Raw genomic sequence first — 19,791 nt, forward strand, 5'->3', positions numbered from 1 at the left:
GTGAGAAATAAAACTCACTGTTAGAGGACTTTGAGGAAGGCAGCAAAAAAAAAGAGCAATTAGAGGAAGGCAAGAAAAAAAATTAATTTAGAAAATAAGGAAACAGACCAGCATGTTTTTAAAAGTTATATAACTTGCAAGTCTGAATAGTAAACAACTAAGCAGAAATCTTTTATATCCACTTTCTAGCTCATCCTTTTAATAGATCCATAGAATTCGATGTTATTGCATATCAGTGGGGGTTTTTTTCCTATAGTTGTTTCTGAAATACTTGATGGTTCTTAATGACAGTTTTCCTTTCTAAATTTTCTCTTTCTAGTGTGAATTTTATTATTTTACTTATAGAAAATTCTAAATCAACTTGTTTTTTGTTGTTATTTGGTTTGGTTTTTTTTCTTCTAGTTTTATTGAGATATAATTGACATGCAGCACTGTATAAGTTTAAGGTGTACAGCATAATGATTTGACTTACATACATCATGAAATGACTGTCAAAATAAGTTAAGTGAACATCATAGAGATACAAAATTAAAGAAAGAAAAAAAATATTTTCCTTGTGATGAGAACTCCTAAGATTTACTCTTTTTTTTTTAAATTATTTTTATTTTATTTATTTATTTATTTATGGCTGCGTTGGGTCTTCGTTTCTATGCGAGGGCTTTCTCCAGTTGCGGCAAGCGGGGGCCACTCTTCATCGCGGTGCGCGGGCCTCTCACTGTCGCGGCCTCTCTTGTTGCGGAGCACAGGCTCCAGACACGCAGGCTCAGTAATTGTGGCTCACGGGCCTAGTTGCTCCGCGGCATGTGGGATCTTCCCAGACCAGGGCTCGAACCCGTGTCCCCTGCATTGGCAGGCAGATTCTCAACCACTGCACCACCAGGGAAGCCCTAAGATTTACTCTTTTAACAACTTTCATATATAACATACAGCAATGTTAACTTTATCATATTGTACATTATATCTCTAGTACTTATTTATCTTATAACTAGAAGTTTTTACCTTTTGACTGCCTTCATCCAATTTCCCCTCCCCTCACCCCATCTCTGGTAATCACAAATCTACATCTTTTTAAAGGAACACAAATTATGCACTAACTTCAAAGTAATGTAATTCATGTACAAAGATCACGTTTTCCACCTACCATTAGTTGAACTTCTTTCTGAGTGCCATCTTACCCCACTCCTGAGTAGGAATGTTAAATGTGTGTTACTGTTATGCCTCCTCACTCAGCTTCCTTTTCTTACCAGTTCACATTTCAAAACAACAGAATAGACTTGGAAGTATATTTTTGTAGTTGCAGAACAAAAACACAGCTAGCCAGATTTTCTATATATATCATATATACGTATATATGATTTAATCCTAAGATTAGCCTTATTAATGTTGTAATTTTCCACTGACCAAAATAACTGTTTATATAGTTTTTAAGTTTCTATCATGTCTAATAATGTACTGAAGGAAGTACACCAAAAAATGTTAGAATGAAACTAGTCACTTAGGGAGGTAAAACATTAATACATTAGTTATATAAATAAAACAGATTAGATATGTTTGAGTTTAAGCTGAACAATATAGACAATCGCAGCTCATAAAAGGGGGAACATCAAATGAAGGTGTGCTGGTGGATTTAGATAAGGCCTTGTAAAGAAGATTGGATTTGTGCTGATCTTTGGCAGATGGAAGATACTTGGGAACATGGAGAGGAGAGAAATGACAAGATAGAGGAAAATGTTCTGGACAGAATGAATAAAGTTTGAAGTTTTGAATAAGGTTGGATTGTTTCATAGACTTTTAAGGAGGATACACAATTTAGATTAGGTTGGGAAAAGTTAAAGACTTCTGGAGCAGCTTTCTGGTGTGCTGTATAATGCTTAAAATTAAAATTATTGTTCCTGTTGGGGTCTATAAAGATCCTTCCTCCTTTACCTAATAGTCCTAAGACATCTATCCAGCCGTCATCAATATTGTCAGTCCTCATCAAACAATTCTATGAATGGCATTAAAACCATTTTAAGAGGAATTCTGGTTAATCCTTTAGACCATTTACATGTTCAACACAGGTCTAACCTTATAGTTACCCAGTTGAGAATTAGTAATTCACCCATAATAGATTAGTAATTCACCCATAAACCATACACAGTGAAGAGGCCACGTTTGTCATCTAGTTGAGCCCAAAACATCTTGCCTGTTTGTCTTACTTCATCTGAATATTTTATCCTCATTAGCCAAAATTAAGATTCACATAGTAAACCAATTGTTTTAGAATCTGTCTTACAGATCTTGCCCAATTGGACATTGTTTTCCAATAAATTTAAATGGTGATAAAGTCAAAGCTGTTAACTGTTCTTTCTAATCTTCTGTGAATTTATTTCTAATAGTGACTTAATTTGTAGTAACATTTAGAAACCTTGCAAATGTATGTAGACATAAGCCCAACTCTTTAGAAACAATTACAGTGGGGCTTTCTGTTTCTGAGTATATATAAAGTTGTAAACAGATTGGGTGAAATAAGAGGGTAAGAGTTCATCTAGAATGTGACCATATTAAATGGAGTTTAAACACTATTTCATAATAGCTGCATTTACTGTCAGTATTTAAAACTGAACAGGTGTTTTAGTTCATAATTCAGAATACAACTATATTAACAGAGCAGTAAAAATTCCATGTTCCTTCTACACAACAGGTATACTCTTAAATGTTTTCAAAATTCTATTTAATTTTCTTGAGTCATAGCAGTATAATCTGGATACCCAAACAAATGCTTTAATCTTTAAATTAACCTTTTTAAAATTAACTCTGAAGAGATCCAAAAGAAAGGAGAATGGGTCTACCTCCTTCTAACATTAGAATTTTGGTTTGGTATTTTGAAATCAATAACCAAATACACACACACACACACACACACACACACACACACACACACATCTAAGCAGTTCTTTAATTTTAAAAATGAAAGCATTATTAATGCTTTTCAACAAACATTAATGTCAATTTTTGATTCCAGTCTCAAAAACAAACAAAAATGCCTATTTTGTATTAGAAACATAAATGTAATCTAATTGTTAATAAAATACGTCTGTAAGTATATTTATTTTGATCAGGTGCTTAAAGTGTTAATTCCAAGTTGTATCTGAATAATATTTGACCTGGTTTTCTTCTGCTTTGAGGTGTTTTTTGTTGTTGTTGTTTAGATTTTTTTTTCTTTTTTTGGTTTTTCCCCAGTTGTACATACACATGTATCTATTCTTTTTCAAATTCTTTTCCCATTTACGTTGTTACATAGTACTGAACAGAGTTGCTTGTGCTATACAGTAGGTCCTTGTTGGTTATCCATTTTAAATATAGCAGTGTGTACATGTCTGCTTTGAGTTTTAAGTCAGGTTGATTTACTAAATATTTTCAGGGGGAAGAAGAGTGGTATTTTTTGTTACTTAGGCGAAATTGTTTCAGAGTCAGTAAGTTTGACCGCTGTTCTTTTAAGCAGCTTGTAAGAGTTCTTACAGGGAAACCTGTGATAGCTATAGATTTTATAGATAAATTGTATCATTCTCCAGGAGCTTCCTTGAAGTATGTTATAGAATTCTCCATGTAACCTCTTTATTTTCCAGTTAGCCTTTTAAATTAAAATTTTATGCAGTGTATCTTTACCTCTCAGCTTCATATATTATGTAATAGAATATTTGGATACCATAGCTTGTGAATTATAAGTATATACTGTCCTTGAAATTGCCTTGATCACAAAATATGTATTTTAAAATTATGTTTTAGGTTGCTAAATCCTCTGACCAATTCCTGAAAAATTTGCACAATTCACTCCCAATTAAGCCTTTTTTATTAACTATTACCACTAGCCATAGGTGTGCTGCTCTGATACTATCAATGTGAACTTTGTCATGCTAATCATATTTAGTTTTCATTAATATATTTCTATTAAAGTTATATATATCAAGTAGCCCAAATTTTTCAAAGCATTTATAGCAAAACTAGGACACATATTATGGTTTTAAAGTTATAATGATTAAGAACTTTGCATATTTTAGAGTTTAGTAATTTTTAAAGAACGTTATTTCCAACTAGAACTTTAAAAAAAAAATACCAGTGATTTTTAAATGTTTTCTCTTACAGCCTGATGTGTGAAAAAAGAATTTTTGAAACTGTGAATAGTGTAAGGCATCCCTTTTTGGTGAACCTTTTTGCATGTTTCCAAACCAAAGAGCATGTTTGCTTTGTAATGGAATATGCTGCCGGTGGGGACCTAATGATGCACATTCATACTGATGTCTTTTCTGAACCAAGAGCTGTGTGAGTATTTACCATTTCTCTGAGTTTCTTCATGACTGATTTCTTTCTGGGAGGGAAAAAATGCTCTCTGAATTTTAGATTTATTTCTTTCCCTCATATGGAAAATAGATGAAGGAATATTAGAACTCCTTACTTACCTTTTTGCCATAAATAAATGTATCTATTTTTCTCTGTTGTTCATGTTGAAAATTTCGTGGATTACCCTAAATCACACTTGATAATTTAGATATACAATTTAGGTTTATTTTAGTAAAATCTCTTCTTTTTTTCCAGTATATTTTCTCCCTAGGGAATGCCATCTAGGACCATGGCTTTAAGTATTAACTATACTCAAAATACATTGTTAAGTGAAAAAAGAAAATGTAGAAGAGTTTGTATTATATATTTGTGTGAAATATTTGTATTTGCATTTTAAAGGGTAACTTAAAAGAGTATGTCTTAAGTGTTTGCTTGCATGTGCTTACAGTATCTCTAAAGAATATAAAAGAAATTGGTATGCGTATCGACTCCAATGAAAGACATAGAATCCAGATATGATACTTAATAAATAACTGGGTATACTGTTTAAAATATATATTTCACTGAACGCTTACAGGATGTCAGGTACTGTGTTAAATATTTTAATTTATCACTATAACCCTTTTTGTAGTTTTTGAATTTGATATTGTATGAAGGTTTTGCTTATTCAGGTGCAAAGGAATAAATAATAGCAAACATTTGTGATTAAACATAATTATATATATTCTTTCCCTGTTGTTATCCCAGTTTTATAGCTCTTAAGTGTTGGAGCTAGGATTTGAACCTAGGAAAATGCTCTTAATAGCTACACTGTATATGCAGGTGTTTACTAAATTTATATCTCCAGCCCTTACCTCTTACCTAAACTTCGAATTCCAATAACATTCAGCAGCCAACTTGACTCTTCCCTTTATATGGCTAATAAGTATTTCTTGTTTAACATCTCAAAATGAACGCCTGATATTTCCCATTTCCCCCCACCTCACCCACCACTTCCCAGCCTGTTACTCTTCTAGACTTCTCTCTTATTAAATGGCAATACCATCTATCAGTTGTTCAAGCCAAAACACAGGGAGTCATTCTTGATTCTCTTTTTTCCTTACATGCAACATCCAAATTCTACCTGCAAAACATAACCCAAATCATAAACCAGTAGTAAAACTTTATTGAGTTTACTATTGAATTTTTATCACTTGTCTGTATTCTGACAACTGACATTTGTGTAACATTTTTACTTTTATTCCTTTATTTGATTCTCATCATAACCATCAGAAGTATAATGCAGCAGATAGTAGTACTAGGGCATTAGTTCTGATGGATAGTGAAGCTTTCAGAAAAGGAGGCAAAAGCCACAAAATAATAGAAGGCTACTAATAATTCATTCCCTGCATATTTAAAAATTAATACTTAAAAATTAAAAGCAAGGCATCTAGACTACGCCTAGCCGTGTGCTAACTGCCTTGGGAATTTGTTTTGTTATGCCTTTTCTTTAATAAATATAAAATCCTATTCTGCCTTAACAAACTTTTTATTTTTGCTGAGAGTACAAATTATATAGTACCAATGAAACAATTAAGTCCAGTGAAATACAAGAATAAAACGCTTTATTGCAGTACTTCATATCTAAAGTACCTCCCTCTAATCATTCAGATCTCACCTCAAATGTCATTTCTTTGGAGGTCTTTCCTCATTACTTTTAACTAAAATACCACTGTATCACTAACGTCTAAATCAGGCCACACTCCATTCTATTTTATATTTTATATTCTCCATAGCACTTTATACCTGAAATCACCTTATTTATTTTTTACATTTTTATTGTCTGTCTCCCCTCACTAAAGGGGAGCAACGAGGACTATGTGTATTCTGTGTACTAGTGGAACACCTAGAAGGGTGACTCACATATACTAGGCAAACATTGTATTCTTATTGCTTGAGATGAAGGAATCGAAATTAATTTGAGTCCTAGCTTTGCTGTGTTCCTGCTATGTCGCTTTAGATAAATTACTCTCTCTGAGAGCTTCATTTTCTGATTCTGTAAAATATTTATCTTAAAGGTTTGATTTGATGATAACCCAGTATACCCAGTTATTTATTAAGTATCATTAGGACAATCTGTTTACAAATAATGAAACAAAAGAGAAATCAGAGTATTTTTATAATTGTTACAGTATTGTTTTGCCACCAGAATAAGTTTGCTTAAAAATAACTACCTTAAGCAATTTTAGAATCACATTTGTTTTAATGGACTTCAGCTAAATCTTTTAAACTTATGTTAAATAATTACATAAGATCTAATGTATAATCAAATATTTATAAATAGTTGCATTTTAAAAATCTCCAAATTATGGTTCCATTTTTGTAAAAATAAACACAAAACATATCTACATGTACACGTAAATGCATTCTAAAAGTTTGAAGAACATTCATGAAACTAACAAAAGTAGTTACCTTTATGGATAGTAGTGGCGTCGGGGTGAGATGGAGATGGATGAATGAAAAATTGTGCTTTGGGATAGGGGTATTATGTGTATTTTATAGAGGAAATATCCATGTATTACTTGTAAAATTAAGAACTGATTCTCCTAAGTGGCTCCTTATAGGCTATTCTACACTGAAGACAGATCTGCATTTTTTAATTCATTCATTTATTTATTACCTACCTCCTTATTCAGTAAGGCTATTGTGTACCAAGCATTTTGCTAAGCATTTAGGCTAAACACTGAAAAAGACAAACATGGTCCGATCCCTCAAGAGTTAATATTCTAGCTGGGTTGAAGTTTTTCTAAGACCTAAACCTGTTTATCCAATTTCTAGACCTCTTCACCTGTCCCAAGGCAATTTGAGGTCAATATGTCTAAAGGCAAACTCACTTTCCCCACAAAACTTTGGCTACTTCTGTATTTCTCCACCTATTCATTACAATAAAAAGGAAACCTTGAGAGTCATCTTCAGCTTTTCCCTCTCCCTCATCCTTTATAGCTAATGAGACACCAAGTCCTATCATGCTTGTTTTAAAGTTTCTCTTGAATCCATCTCTTATTCTCTTTGTTGCCACTACATTAGAGGTACTCATGATCTTTCATCTGTACTATCATTTTAGCCTTATCTGTTCCTTTTCCCTCTGGATATCTACCTACTTCCACTCCACTTCATACTACTATCAAGAAAGTTCTCTGTAACGTAAATCTGATTATTCTGCCCTGATTAAAATGGTTTGATTTGCTATCACTAAGAGAAGAATTTTCAGTACAGGCGCATACCTCATAGATGTTGCAGGTTCAGTTCCATACTGAAACAAACATCATAATAAAACAAATATCATAATAAAGTGAGTCATGTGAATTTTCTGGTTTCCTGGTGCATATAAAAGTTACATTTACACTATACTGTAGTCTATTAAGTGTTCGACAGCGTTATGTCTAAAAAAAAAAAAACTAACATACATACCTTAATTAAAAAATACTTTATTGCTAAAAAATGCTAACCATCATGTGATCCTTCAACAAGTTGTAATCTTTTTGCAATAATAATGTCAGAAATCACAGATCACGATAACAAATACAATAATGATGAAAAAGCTTGAAATATTGAGAGAATTACCAAAATGTGACACAGAGCTCTGAAGTGAGCAAATGCTGTTGGAAAAATGGCACCCATGGGGTTGCTCCATTCAGGGTTGCCACAAACCTTCAATTTGTAAGAAAACACAGTTGTCTGTGAAGCACAATAAAGTAAAAACACAGTAAAACAAGGTATGCCTGTGTTCATAATATGACATTCAAGGTCCTTCACAACTTGATCTCAGGCTATCTTTTCAGCTGCATCTCCCGCTACTTCTTCCTTATCCTTTACTTCAGCCACAACAAACTCATTATGGTTGTCAAACAGGTTATGCCTTTTACACGTCTATTCGTTTCCCTCATAGGGGAATACCCTATATTTCCCCCACAAAAGTTCTACCTTTCATACTGTCCTTCTGCCTTTATGATGGCATATTGTAATTTCTTCGAAGAACCGGATCACATGTCTACCCCAAGGGCTTCAGTGACTCCACCAGGCAAAGTTAATGGCTTCCATTTTAGAGTCTGTATTTTTCTTATTTTTAAATTTTACCCCTAATATTTAGCACATATCTTACTTATATGTCTGGCACATAGTAAGGACTAAATAAATACTTGTGAAATTAGTTAACTACAGAGTTCTGCTTTGAAGCATAAAAGTATAAACTGGGATTCAGGAGTAGTGGAATTTATTAAACTTCTTTTGATTTAATTCTTAAAACAGATTTTATGCTGCATGTGTAGTTCTTGGGTTGCAGTATTTACATGAACACAAAATTGTTTATAGGTAAGTAAAGTTTTGATATTTTCTAATTGCTTATTTTGATATGAAGTAGAATTAAAGATAATTAAGAAGGATATTTTGTGTTTAACCAGCTTCTTAATTTTCTCTTTCGTATGATAACTGACCACTAAAAAAGTTAAACTCCAATTTTGAAAGACATGGTTAACACAATAATTATATGATGAACTTCTTTGTTACTGGTCCTCTGCCCATTACCTAATTAGAATAGTGAAATTATAAGTTGGCCTATGATAACACAATTTACCAACAATATTCATCCTGGTGAATATTTTATATTCAACTGATCCACTTGTGCCAGATTATAAAACATCACCTTGCTTCCTTCATTAAGCCTTGCTGTCAACTAGACAGTGTACTTGATGACATATCTGATTTATGTACTGGCACAAACTCCTTACCAAATTGCAGACCAGTTAGAAATAGTTCATAGCCCAGCAACTAGTCTATGGTTAACACTTTGAATAACATTGGTCTAGATGAGACAAATTATGGGAAGGCCAGTCAGAATTAAAAGACTATAAACATCAGTTTATTCAAACTTCTAACAATGTTTCCAAGATAACGGTTTCCTAATGGCCCTATTTAACTTAAAGAATAAAATATTTTCAACTTAATTTGTAATCATTTAGTATGACTTAATAGCTTCCTCTTTATTTTGAATTATTCTCTTAGAAGGTTAAACCTGCTCCCTTAAACCTTACTTATACTGTTTGTTTGATAATTCATTCTTATGGATGGCGTGTAGGCAAACTTCAAAGTTAGTCCAAGTCCGAGAGCTCCCTGATGGTCTGGTGGTTTGGATTTGGCGCTTTCACTGCCATGGCCCAGGTTCAGTCCCTTGTGGGGGAACTGAGATCCTCACAAGCTGCGTGGCATGGCCATTAATTAATTAAAGAATTAATTAATTAATTAAACTTGAGTTAAAGATCCATGAACTCCTTCTGAGCTTTAAAATATATATTTAAATAGATCAAACATTTCTCTTTTAGATACATTATTCCTTTTCTACATAACGGGGAAAATGTTCAGAAATTATTTTTTGTAAAGTAATAAACTTGCCAAAAGGAAGAAAATGAACATTTGCAATATAGTATTTAAATCTCAAACCATAACTTGAAAAAATTCATTTTTAGTAAAGAGAAAGTATGGCTCCTATTAAAATGATATTTTTACTGATATTATCTACTGATTTTATTGATTTTTTTTTTCATTTTGCATTTTTTTATCCTGAACAGAGATTTGAAATTGGATAACTTATTGCTAGATACAGAGGGCTTTGTGAAAATTGCTGATTTTGGTCTTTGCAAAGAAGGTAATTGGGTATTTTAAAGTGCCTTTTCTAATAGATTACTATTCCTTTGTACTTTGGAAGTTTTAAAATTTGTCTATGGAGAGCAAAATGTATTTTTTAATTTATTAAAAATTAAACTTTAACTTATTCTTTATTGAGACTTACAGGTTGTTCATATAACCTAATTATCATATTATTAAGAATTTATTCTATGAATATGAATAAGGTTAGGTTTTTAGAAATCATAGTATAAAAGTAAGATTATCTTTGTATGATTAATAATTCTCTCTACTCTAAGAAAGCATTGGTTAAGCACCAAATTTTTTGCTTTGCTGCGATTGTGCAGAGTAAATTATGCGTGCCTAAAAACTTCTCTCCTGCTTCTTAAAACTTTTAACATTTTAAATAGGAAAAAAGTATGCATATGCCTCAGGAATCTTTTATGTACCTATACATGTGTGTGTGTACACACACAAACATATGTAAATAAATATGTAAACTGGGGAAATTTGAATCAAGAGGTAGCATAAGAAAATGTAAAGGGCATGGGCTTAGGCACCACACAGTCCTAAGTTTGAATCCTGGCTCTGCCACTTATTTGCCCTGTGTCTTTGGACAAGTTACTTTTAACCTCATTGAGTCTGTTTCCTCAGCTATAAAATGTATATAATCCTTCTTGTTTAGGAGTGTTATGAGAATTAGAGATAAGTATGTGGCACAGTGTCTAACATATAGTAAATAGGTACACTTAATACACTGTATTGTAGCAAACATTGTCTGTCTCCCCCTCTACTCTGGTAGCTTCCTGTTTCTTATTCAGCTTTCTTTCCATAGTATATAGTATAGTGCTTGGCACATCTTAAGTATTCAGTGAATGCTTAATTAATAAGTAATTGGATGAATTAGTGAGTGAACTTTATAAATCTGTGTCCATCAGTTACCAACTGACCTCCTAATTATTGAATCTAATGAAAGTTTTTTTCCTTTTTTGGACTTCTCGGTATTGGACACTATTGACTTAAATGCTTTTGTTCCTCAGAGTCTGGCCTTAGCCCATTGCTTTTCTCAGGCAGTTTTTAACTAGCAACTATATTCTAATGATTTCCAAATCTATTATTTCCTTTCCTAACATATATAGTCAACTACCTACTAGACAGTTTTACTTGGTCAGCAGGTACCTCAAACGCTGCACAAGCAATAGTTTCTTTTCCTCAGTCTCGTTTGAAGTTGATGGTGCCACAATCCTCTCAGTCTCCCAATTTGAAACGTGGAATTATCCTGGACTCTCTCCTCTTCACTACTTTCTACATCCTGTTAATCACCAAATTGTGCTGACATCTACCTCCTTAATATTTAAGTTTTTCATCTTCCCTCTACCACTGCCAACCATCATCTTGTTTTGACAAGACTACTTTAATAGCCTTTTAACTTTTCTGTCTCTATTCTTTTTCTCCCTCAAATCAATCTGCCATGTAATTGCTAAAATGCAAAAGGGGCCCATATAAATACAAATCTGACCATGGTACGCCGCTACTGAAAACCTTCAATGGCAAAGATGTGATATACATTGCCCTTCCTGATCTGCCTGCCTCCTTCTCCAGCCAGATCTCTTGCAGCTGTCTGCCTAGTACTTTCTGTTGCAGCAACAATAAACTGCTTGCAGTCTTTGTCTCTCCACCACTATCACTCGTCTCAGCTCTATTTGCTGACTAATGTCTGCTCATCCTTCACTCAACTCAGGTGTCACCTCCGCAGATAAGTTACCTGAGGCTCCTCTCCTCCTATCCCAACTAACAAGTCCGCTTTCATAAGATGATGTGTATAATGTGCTTTTAGCAGTTTAGAGTACAATGAGACGTTTTCTTCAATATGTAGAATGTATGTTTGACTAATTTATTACTAAATTTTGAGAAACATATTTAGAAAACGAGTTAGCTAAAGTCTTTAATGTATTTTGAGTTGGATTACCATGCACAAATGTACACCTTTAATTTTGCTTCCTAAGGATATCTTCTATTTTTTTTTTGCCAGATTTTTTTCTTTGCTAACAAATATTTGAATTTTACCTTTTTCAGGAATGGGGTTTGGAGATAGGACAAGCACATTTTGTGGCACTCCTGAATTTCTTGCTCCAGAAGTATTAACAGAAACATCCTATACAAGGGCTGTAGATTGGTGGGGCCTTGGCGTACTTATATATGAAATGCTCGTTGGTGAGGTAAGCAGTATAAAATAGGTAAAAGGGAAACGTGATTGAAAGAACAAAGCATGTCACTTATAAAACCACTTAATATGTCTCCTGCGTAAGTAGAACTTAAGCTTTATAAATATTTATATATATTAGTAATTGCCTATGATCCTATATTACCTTCACCATCTTTTTTAGATTTTTATATTATCTGTGGAATGTATACCAATGCTTCAAAAATAGTTTCTTATATTTCAGTGTTGCTCTGGTTATATTTTATGATTTTTAAACACAATCATACATAACTGATTATTTCATAAGAAATAGAAAGCAGGAAGACTGATAAAAGGAATGTACTCTGTACCTGTAAAGAACGGTCAGCTATATTTTAGTCAAAAATAAATGTTACCTTCAAAAGTGATACAGTAGAATTGAAAAGATTAACATTTTTTTTCCTACTATTTTCTTTAGATTAACTTAAATTTCTGGGGATAACTTAGTTGTATACAGAAATTGTTACCACTTAGAAAACAGTGAATTATATCTAATTGATAAAGCAGTAAGAAGAGACTAATCTATTTTGTTATAAATTATTGGAAATGATAAATTAGGGTAGAATTTAAAAAGAGTAAATATTTAGACAAGTAATTGAAAATTACTTAGATTGGTTTGATGATCTTGAGATACAAGAAAAATTACCTTGCATTGGTTCATTGTTCTGCAGTTTCCCTAATGCCAATGACCAACCTTGTACATTCTAGGCATGAAAAAACTAGTAGCTGAATGATGAATGACTAAATTATTGAATGTCAGAAATTTCTAAAGTTTTGCTCTGTGATTGTCATTTAGTGGCACTTATACCAAACAAGTAAATAAATGAATTTAGTTCATCCAATGACAGTACCTTTTGATATGTCAAATTGGAGTGGAAACTTGGAAAAGGAGGAAAAGAAATAGCGAATTAAAATGTTTACTATGTGCTAGGCACTATTCTATGTGCTTTATAAGTATTAGCTCATTTAATTTTTCAGCAAACTTTAATGAGCTCAATAGTAGTCTTATGTTTATCTCCAGATGCATAAATAGAGACACAAAGAAGTTAATAGCTTGCTTTAAGTCACACAGCTCTCATATGGTAGAGCTGGGATTTTAACCTGTCTGTAAACCATTGTGCTTTGCTGCCTGCAGGATAGGGTATTTAATCCACCCAAATTTATTTCTTTTCTTAAGACCATGGGTTCAGATCTGAATTTTTCACCTCTATTTAGAAAAGCATAAAGATGGAAAGATATATTTTATCCCTAATCCACAGTGGTCTTTACTTTCTATGAGCGCCAGGAGTACTCATAATAGTTGTTTCTGTAAGCTCTGACATACTTGAACTATTTTTTTTTTAATAGGTTTATTTTATTTATTTACTTATGTATTTTTGGCTGTGTTGGGTCTTCGTTGCTGCGTGCAGGCTTTCTCTAGTTGCGGTGAGCAGGGGCTGCTCTTCGTTGCAGTGAGCGGGCTTCTCACTGCAGTCGCTTCTCTTGCTGTGGAGCATGGGCTCTAGGGCGCAGGCTCAGTAGTTGTGGCACAGGGGCTCAGTTGCTCCGCGGGATCTTCCCGGACCAGGGCTCGAACCCGGGTCCCCTGCATTGGCAGGCGGATTCTTAACCACTGTGCCACCAGGGAAGCCCTTGACCTTTTTTTTTTAAGTAACATTTTTGTTGCTTTGTTTTTTAAACGTAGTATTCAATTATGTATGAGATTTATTACCTAAAGTATGTGCTTGCTTAAAATGTACTCTCCATATTAGAGATGACATGCAAAAAATGAGAGTTTATTGCAAAATACTATAGAATTAAGAGCCAATTAATTCTACTTCCTCCGATTCTAAAGTGTCTGGGGGATTTGGCAGTGAACAAGTGAGGAAGCTCCTGTTCCATATTTTTTAAAGGAACTTCTCATTGATTAAGCTCTTAATTACTAGGAGATAAAAGACAGTGAATCTGGCTATTTCTTAGCAATTGCTTTTTGCAGTTTCATTTGTTTTTAGCACCACCATAAAAGGATAGTTGGGAAAAGAACTAAACTTAAAACTCATTGGTACATATATTTTATAATTTTATAGCATTGGCGAAATTTTAGCATTAACTTTTTTTAAGTGTATAAAAGTGAGGTTTGGTTAAAGTTTATATCTGATTCCTCTATTATTACAAATGATTGAAAACTCACTGGATATATCATGTGTTTTCAAATTTGTATTTGTATGAGTTTTGAGGACTTGAATCAACTCCAGGAATAAACTAACATATCAGGTCCCCTTTCTCTGTGTCAAAGGAGAGTGAAGATATCAGAGAGGTTTAAAATAACCTTAGATATTAGAGTTAGATCCTTGACATCTGAACAGACTATTGAATTCTTTTAATATGTACTTAAAACACATTTGTTGGCCTTCCATTGTTAGCACTGTTAGCTTATAATCTATTTGCAGAAAAAAAGGACTTTAACAACTTAACAGATATGAAAATATATTTTCACTATTCAGAGACTTATAGAGTGACAGTTTTCAAATACAAAATTGACTTCTCAAATAGGAGTCAAAATTGTTTTGTATTACCCTTTGAAATTCTGATTGAGAATCCTTGTGAAAGAGAATTTTCCTCTGACTGACTGTCTCAATCCCAGAAAGAAATTGTATTGTTCCATATAACAGGTATTCAATTTACATATTTTGAGTGAGTGAGTGAACAAACTTGATTTGATACAACAAGCTTGATAAAACCAAGTTTTATCAAACCAAAATTAAGATTTTGGTAACTGAAAAGTTTGAAATTTTCCTAGATATGAGCGATAAGATTAGCAGTTCAGCTTTAGGACGTTGGGTTCTGAAATCATTTTCACAGGTTCCTCAGGTCAAAGATCCCTCTCCCCATTGATACTGCTTTCTGTTTGGCTCTTGTTCTTTAATACCTAACAGGAAACAAGCAGCCAAATCTAAGCTATCTGAAATTCTGAGGTAATAAGTCGTATTTCGTAGCCACATTTTCAGCATAGTTGAGAGTTTATCCCTATGTACATCAAGTTGTTATACTGAATGTTTATTTAACTACTTTTTATGACACAGCATTATTATAGTCATTATGAGCAACAGTCTTAATATTCTGCTTACTGAACTGCCCCAAGACCTGTTATGTATAGAGCATTAAATATGCCTGGAAATGTGTGCTTTTTAGGTCCTTTCAGTTTAATTTTGTTGGCAGTTGCTTTTTTTTAAGTTTTATTTATTTATTTTGGCTGCATTGGGTCTTCGTTGCTGCGCGCAGGCTTTCTCTAGTTTCGGCCCGCAGGGGCTACTCTTTGTTGCGGTGCACGGGCTTTTCATTGTGGTAGCTTCTCTTTGTTGCAGAGCACGGGCTCTAGGCATGCAGGCTTCAGTAGTTGTGGCACGCGCACTCAGTAGTTGTGGTTCGCAGACTCTAGAGCATAGGCTGAGTAGTTGTGGTGCACGGGCTTAGTTGCTCCACGGCATGTGGGATCTTCCCAGACCAGGGCTCGAACCCGTGTCCTCTGCATTGGCAGGTGGATTCTTAACCACTGTGCCACCAGGGAAGTCCCGGCAGTTGCTTCTTAGTGCAGTCATTATGCCTGCAGTCTCTAATTGTGTTTTGCCACCACTAATTTGCTGTTGACTGTGAAATTCAAAGCACATCCACGCCTGATGTATTTCTACAAAGTCTGTGCTTCCCTCTGTAGTAACACTTATTATTGTATTTGCCTTACCCATTTCCTTCTGTCTTTCCACAAGAAGATTTCAGTAAGAGTATATGGTGTATCCTCTGGTTAGTAGTTACCTATCTATTGTGTGTCTATTGTGACTTCTTGTAGTCCTTATTTGTTTGATGTTTCGGTGGGTCTGTTTTTTTGTTTTTGTCTTTCCTTTTTCTTATTTTCCTCACTGTCTGGTTCTTGGTTGTACTTCAGATCTTTGAATAGATGATGAGATTTTACTGTATTGAAACTCATTTTGACTGACTCAAGGATATTTCTTCTAGTCTCCCTTTCCTGGTGATGATGAAGAGGAGGTGTTTGACAGTATTGTAAATGATGAAGTAAGGTATCCAAGGTTCTTATCTACAGAAGCCATTTCAATAATGAGAAGGGTAAGAATTAATGATTTATAAAACTACTGAAATTTTTTTAAGAACATTTCCCAGTAGAATTTTAGAAGTTGTTTTTCAGTTATAGATGTTGCATGGTTTAGACAAACACATACCAAAAGAAACATCTAAAGCTTTGCAAGTTATGAGAATCCTTGTCAATGAGTCCCTGGTTTTATATTAACTTTCTTCCTTTATATTGTGTTAGTTATTAAGAAGAAATCCTGAGCGGCGCCTTGGAGCTGGTGAAAAAGATGCAGAGGATGTAAAAAAGCACCCATTTTTCCGAGTAAGTATGAAAGTTCAAAATTTTTTATGAAACTATAGCAATTAGGAGTAGGAAACTAAACTGGTCATTTTATATTTTGTAATCCAGCTAATTGATTGGAGTGCTCTGATGGACAAAAAAGTAAAGCCGCCGTTTGTACCTACAATTAGAGGGCGGGAAGATGTTAGTAATTTTGATGATGAATTTACCTCAGAAGCACCTATTCTGACTCCACCTCGAGAACCAAGGATACTTTCAGAAGAGGAGCAAGAAATGTTCAGAGATTTTGACTACATTGCTGATTGGTGTTAAGTTGCTACACACTGTGAAACCAAGCAGACTGACTCATAAGAAGACCTCCTAAAAATAGCAACCCTTCATTTGCTCTCTGTGCCAACAAAAGCTTCTGAGTTTTTTTTAAACATATGAAGATGTGTTTAAAAATACTATTCTAATACCTTCTTGAAAAGTGGCTTTTCAATGTATTTTCAACGTAAATCTGAACACTGGAAGCAGTTTCATGGAGTTTAAGCTGAATGAACATCGGCCATGAAAATCTATTAGAAATGAATACTTTTGGATCAATAGTCTTATTTTTTAAAAAAAGAAGAAACAAAAAAAAAAACACTCTTCTACAGTCCCTAGCTTTGCTGTACTCCTGTCTTAAGTGGAAGGAAAATTAATCAGTTACCTTTCCTTAGCTGTATTTTACAAAAAGAAGAAAAAAGGGCTTGGGATGCTATTACTATTCACACGTAGTATGATTCTGTTTGAATAAGGCAAATGCTCTTATTTTTGTAAAGAAATTACTGTAATATCAAAAAATGTAGTTTGTGCACATTTTGGGGCTTTTTTTCTTTAACAGAATGAGTTGATGTCTTGTATTATAAATTTTCAATATTTATTAGGAGAAAATTTTTATGCCTTATCTTTACCAACCATGTAACAGAGCCTCATAGCTTTCCAACAGAGCTACTTGCCAAACAATTATGTTTATTAAACCAACTATGCTGAAACAAACAGAAACAACTAAACATCGACATTTACTTAAAATTTTAAGAATGAGGACTTATGATCAGCCTGAACCAAGATACTGTTACCTGTATGCATTCCCAAAGTCTAGATACTCAGTATGTTCCGTCATACCTTCTTCCCAAATCAATGAACTGATTACTCCTTTTTTTGATATTGTACATTTATCAACCTAGTTCATCTTGTTCTTGTGTCTACTGTAGAAGGGAACTATATCTTTGTTAAAACATAGGGATTATCATTGTATACATGCTGTGAACATGTATATGTGCAAGTTGTAATGTATTCTATGTTGTAGGTTTATTATTTAATTTCACCACTTCATCACTTTTGTACAGTGGCCAAGCAGACACCTCAGACTCCAGCATTTACGTTAAGTGCATTTGTACATTTTAGGCCACTGGATCCAGATTTTATATTGGCAGTTACTGAGGGCAAAAGCAATATTTTATAACAGAATGTATAAATATTTTTGATAAAACAGTCTATATTTTATAAAAATTATTATAACACTAAAGCTGTACCTCAAAAGTCTCAAAAATAATTTGATCAAATACTTTTTTACAACTCTTCAGAGGATCCATTTGTGGCTTTTTAATGCTCTTATAGATAGGAAAGTCTTTCTGCAAGCCATGACTTTTCTACTTGCCTGGAGTTTTGGGTTTTTTTGTTTTGTTTTAATTGTTTTCCCTCCTAGTCTATGACTTTATTGTTTTTCCCTAGTTCAATAATAACATCTTTGATTCTGTGCTTAGCATGTTAGGGCCATCATACCTCAGGAATAGCAAGTTGTTAACTAACCATACTGAGTTAACCATTTAATCACTATGATCTCATGTCTTAAAAGTTGTTCAGGTTTAAATCCTATGAGAAAAATGAAAGCACATTGATTTATAGAGAATTGAGCTTAAAACATTTATGAGTATTTCAGCCTTGCCAGGGTGTGTTGGCATGTTTTTGCTGTACTCTGAGAACAGTTAAAATTGTTCAGAGATAATTTCTGTTTCCTTACAAATTGATTATTACCCATGATCCTTTGGGGGAAAATCTTATAGGAAGAGGGAGCAGCAATATGTTGTTTAAAATTCTTTTAAAATGCCAGTTAACTTCCTTGGTGAAGGACAGTAGAGGATCTTAGCTTAATTGTCTGGTTTTAATTTAAACAGTGTTAATACAACATTAAAAAAAACACTAAATACTTTTGAGGTACAGTCTGCTCACCTTTTCTGGTTCTCAAATATGCATAGAAAGCAATGTCTAAAATAGGCGTTTAGCATTAAAAACTGACATAGCATTTTGTAACTACACAGTGTACAGAATTTTTTTTTTTTTTTTTCAGAATTTTTTTTTTAATTGAAGTCAATCACTAAAAAAATTAGAGGGCAGGGTATATTCACACAATTAAGCTGAAGAAAGCACTAATTTTTTCTGTAGTTTTAAAAATATATATATTTTAGTCAGATTTAAAATTTTTAAACTCTATAGAGTGTAAATATATTTTGTTATTACTGTATGTGTAAGTGACTGCTCAAGCACTTTGTAAGGAAATTAAGATATTGTAGAATGGTACACTATGCATTCAAATTAAATGTGCCTTTATGTCATTTTAAGAAAAAGTGTTTTGCAGTCATAAATTACCACAAATGCACAAATTAAAGTTTATTAGATTGTAATTTGTAACTTTGTTTTTAAGTATTATTTCCTTTTGGAAACTTCCTATTGGTCAGAATATGTATTAGCTTTCCTAGATTCAAGATCTCAAAGACTAGTTAACTTTAGTTAGCCTTCTTGCAGGTACTTTTTGTCCTGGGGAAGGGCAAAATCATTAAGAGTCAAACCAAATTGTCTACTTCACTGGTAAAAACCAAATTGTCTACTTCACTGGTGGGGAAATTTTGCATTCTGTTCCTGTAAGTTTAGTAGCATCTTCCATTCAGTGGTTACTTATGGGATGTCTTCTGTGTGGTAGACACTAAGGATAGAAAGGTGATAAAAAAAAAGCACCAAAGTCTTCATAAATGAAGAATGGTAAACATTAATGCTAAAATGCAAGCACCAGTACTTATATGTACTTTTCTCTTGTTTGAGAATAACTTATTCAATTTTAGAATCTGACCTTTCAGAAAATCGGTAAATGAAAACAGAATACTAGCCATTTTATAGTCATCTTATTCAA

General features: G+C 33.4%; 1 protein-coding gene across 1 annotated transcript in view; it reads left to right on the plus strand.

Annotated features, from left to right (window-relative positions):
- PKN2 (protein kinase N2) overlaps nucleotides 1-19,259 on the plus strand; it is a 121,765-nt gene extending 102,506 nt beyond the window's left edge. The window contains exons 16-22 of the mRNA XM_068540246.1: nucleotides 4,126-4,302; nucleotides 8,608-8,670; nucleotides 9,924-10,000; nucleotides 12,055-12,197; nucleotides 16,211-16,318; nucleotides 16,524-16,604; nucleotides 16,692-19,259. Coding sequence (XP_068396347.1) covers nucleotides 4,126-4,302; nucleotides 8,608-8,670; nucleotides 9,924-10,000; nucleotides 12,055-12,197; nucleotides 16,211-16,318; nucleotides 16,524-16,604; nucleotides 16,692-16,895 — 853 coding nt within the window. The 3' untranslated portion in view covers nucleotides 16,896-19,259. The remainder of the gene's footprint in view (nucleotides 1-4,125; nucleotides 4,303-8,607; nucleotides 8,671-9,923; nucleotides 10,001-12,054; nucleotides 12,198-16,210; nucleotides 16,319-16,523; nucleotides 16,605-16,691) is intronic.
- Nucleotides 19,260-19,791: the final 532 nt, after the last annotated feature.

Source organism: Eschrichtius robustus, chromosome 3 (genome assembly GCF_028021215.1).
Source record: "Eschrichtius robustus isolate mEscRob2 chromosome 3, mEscRob2.pri, whole genome shotgun sequence".
NCBI lineage: Eukaryota > Metazoa > Chordata > Mammalia > Artiodactyla > Eschrichtiidae > Eschrichtius > Eschrichtius robustus.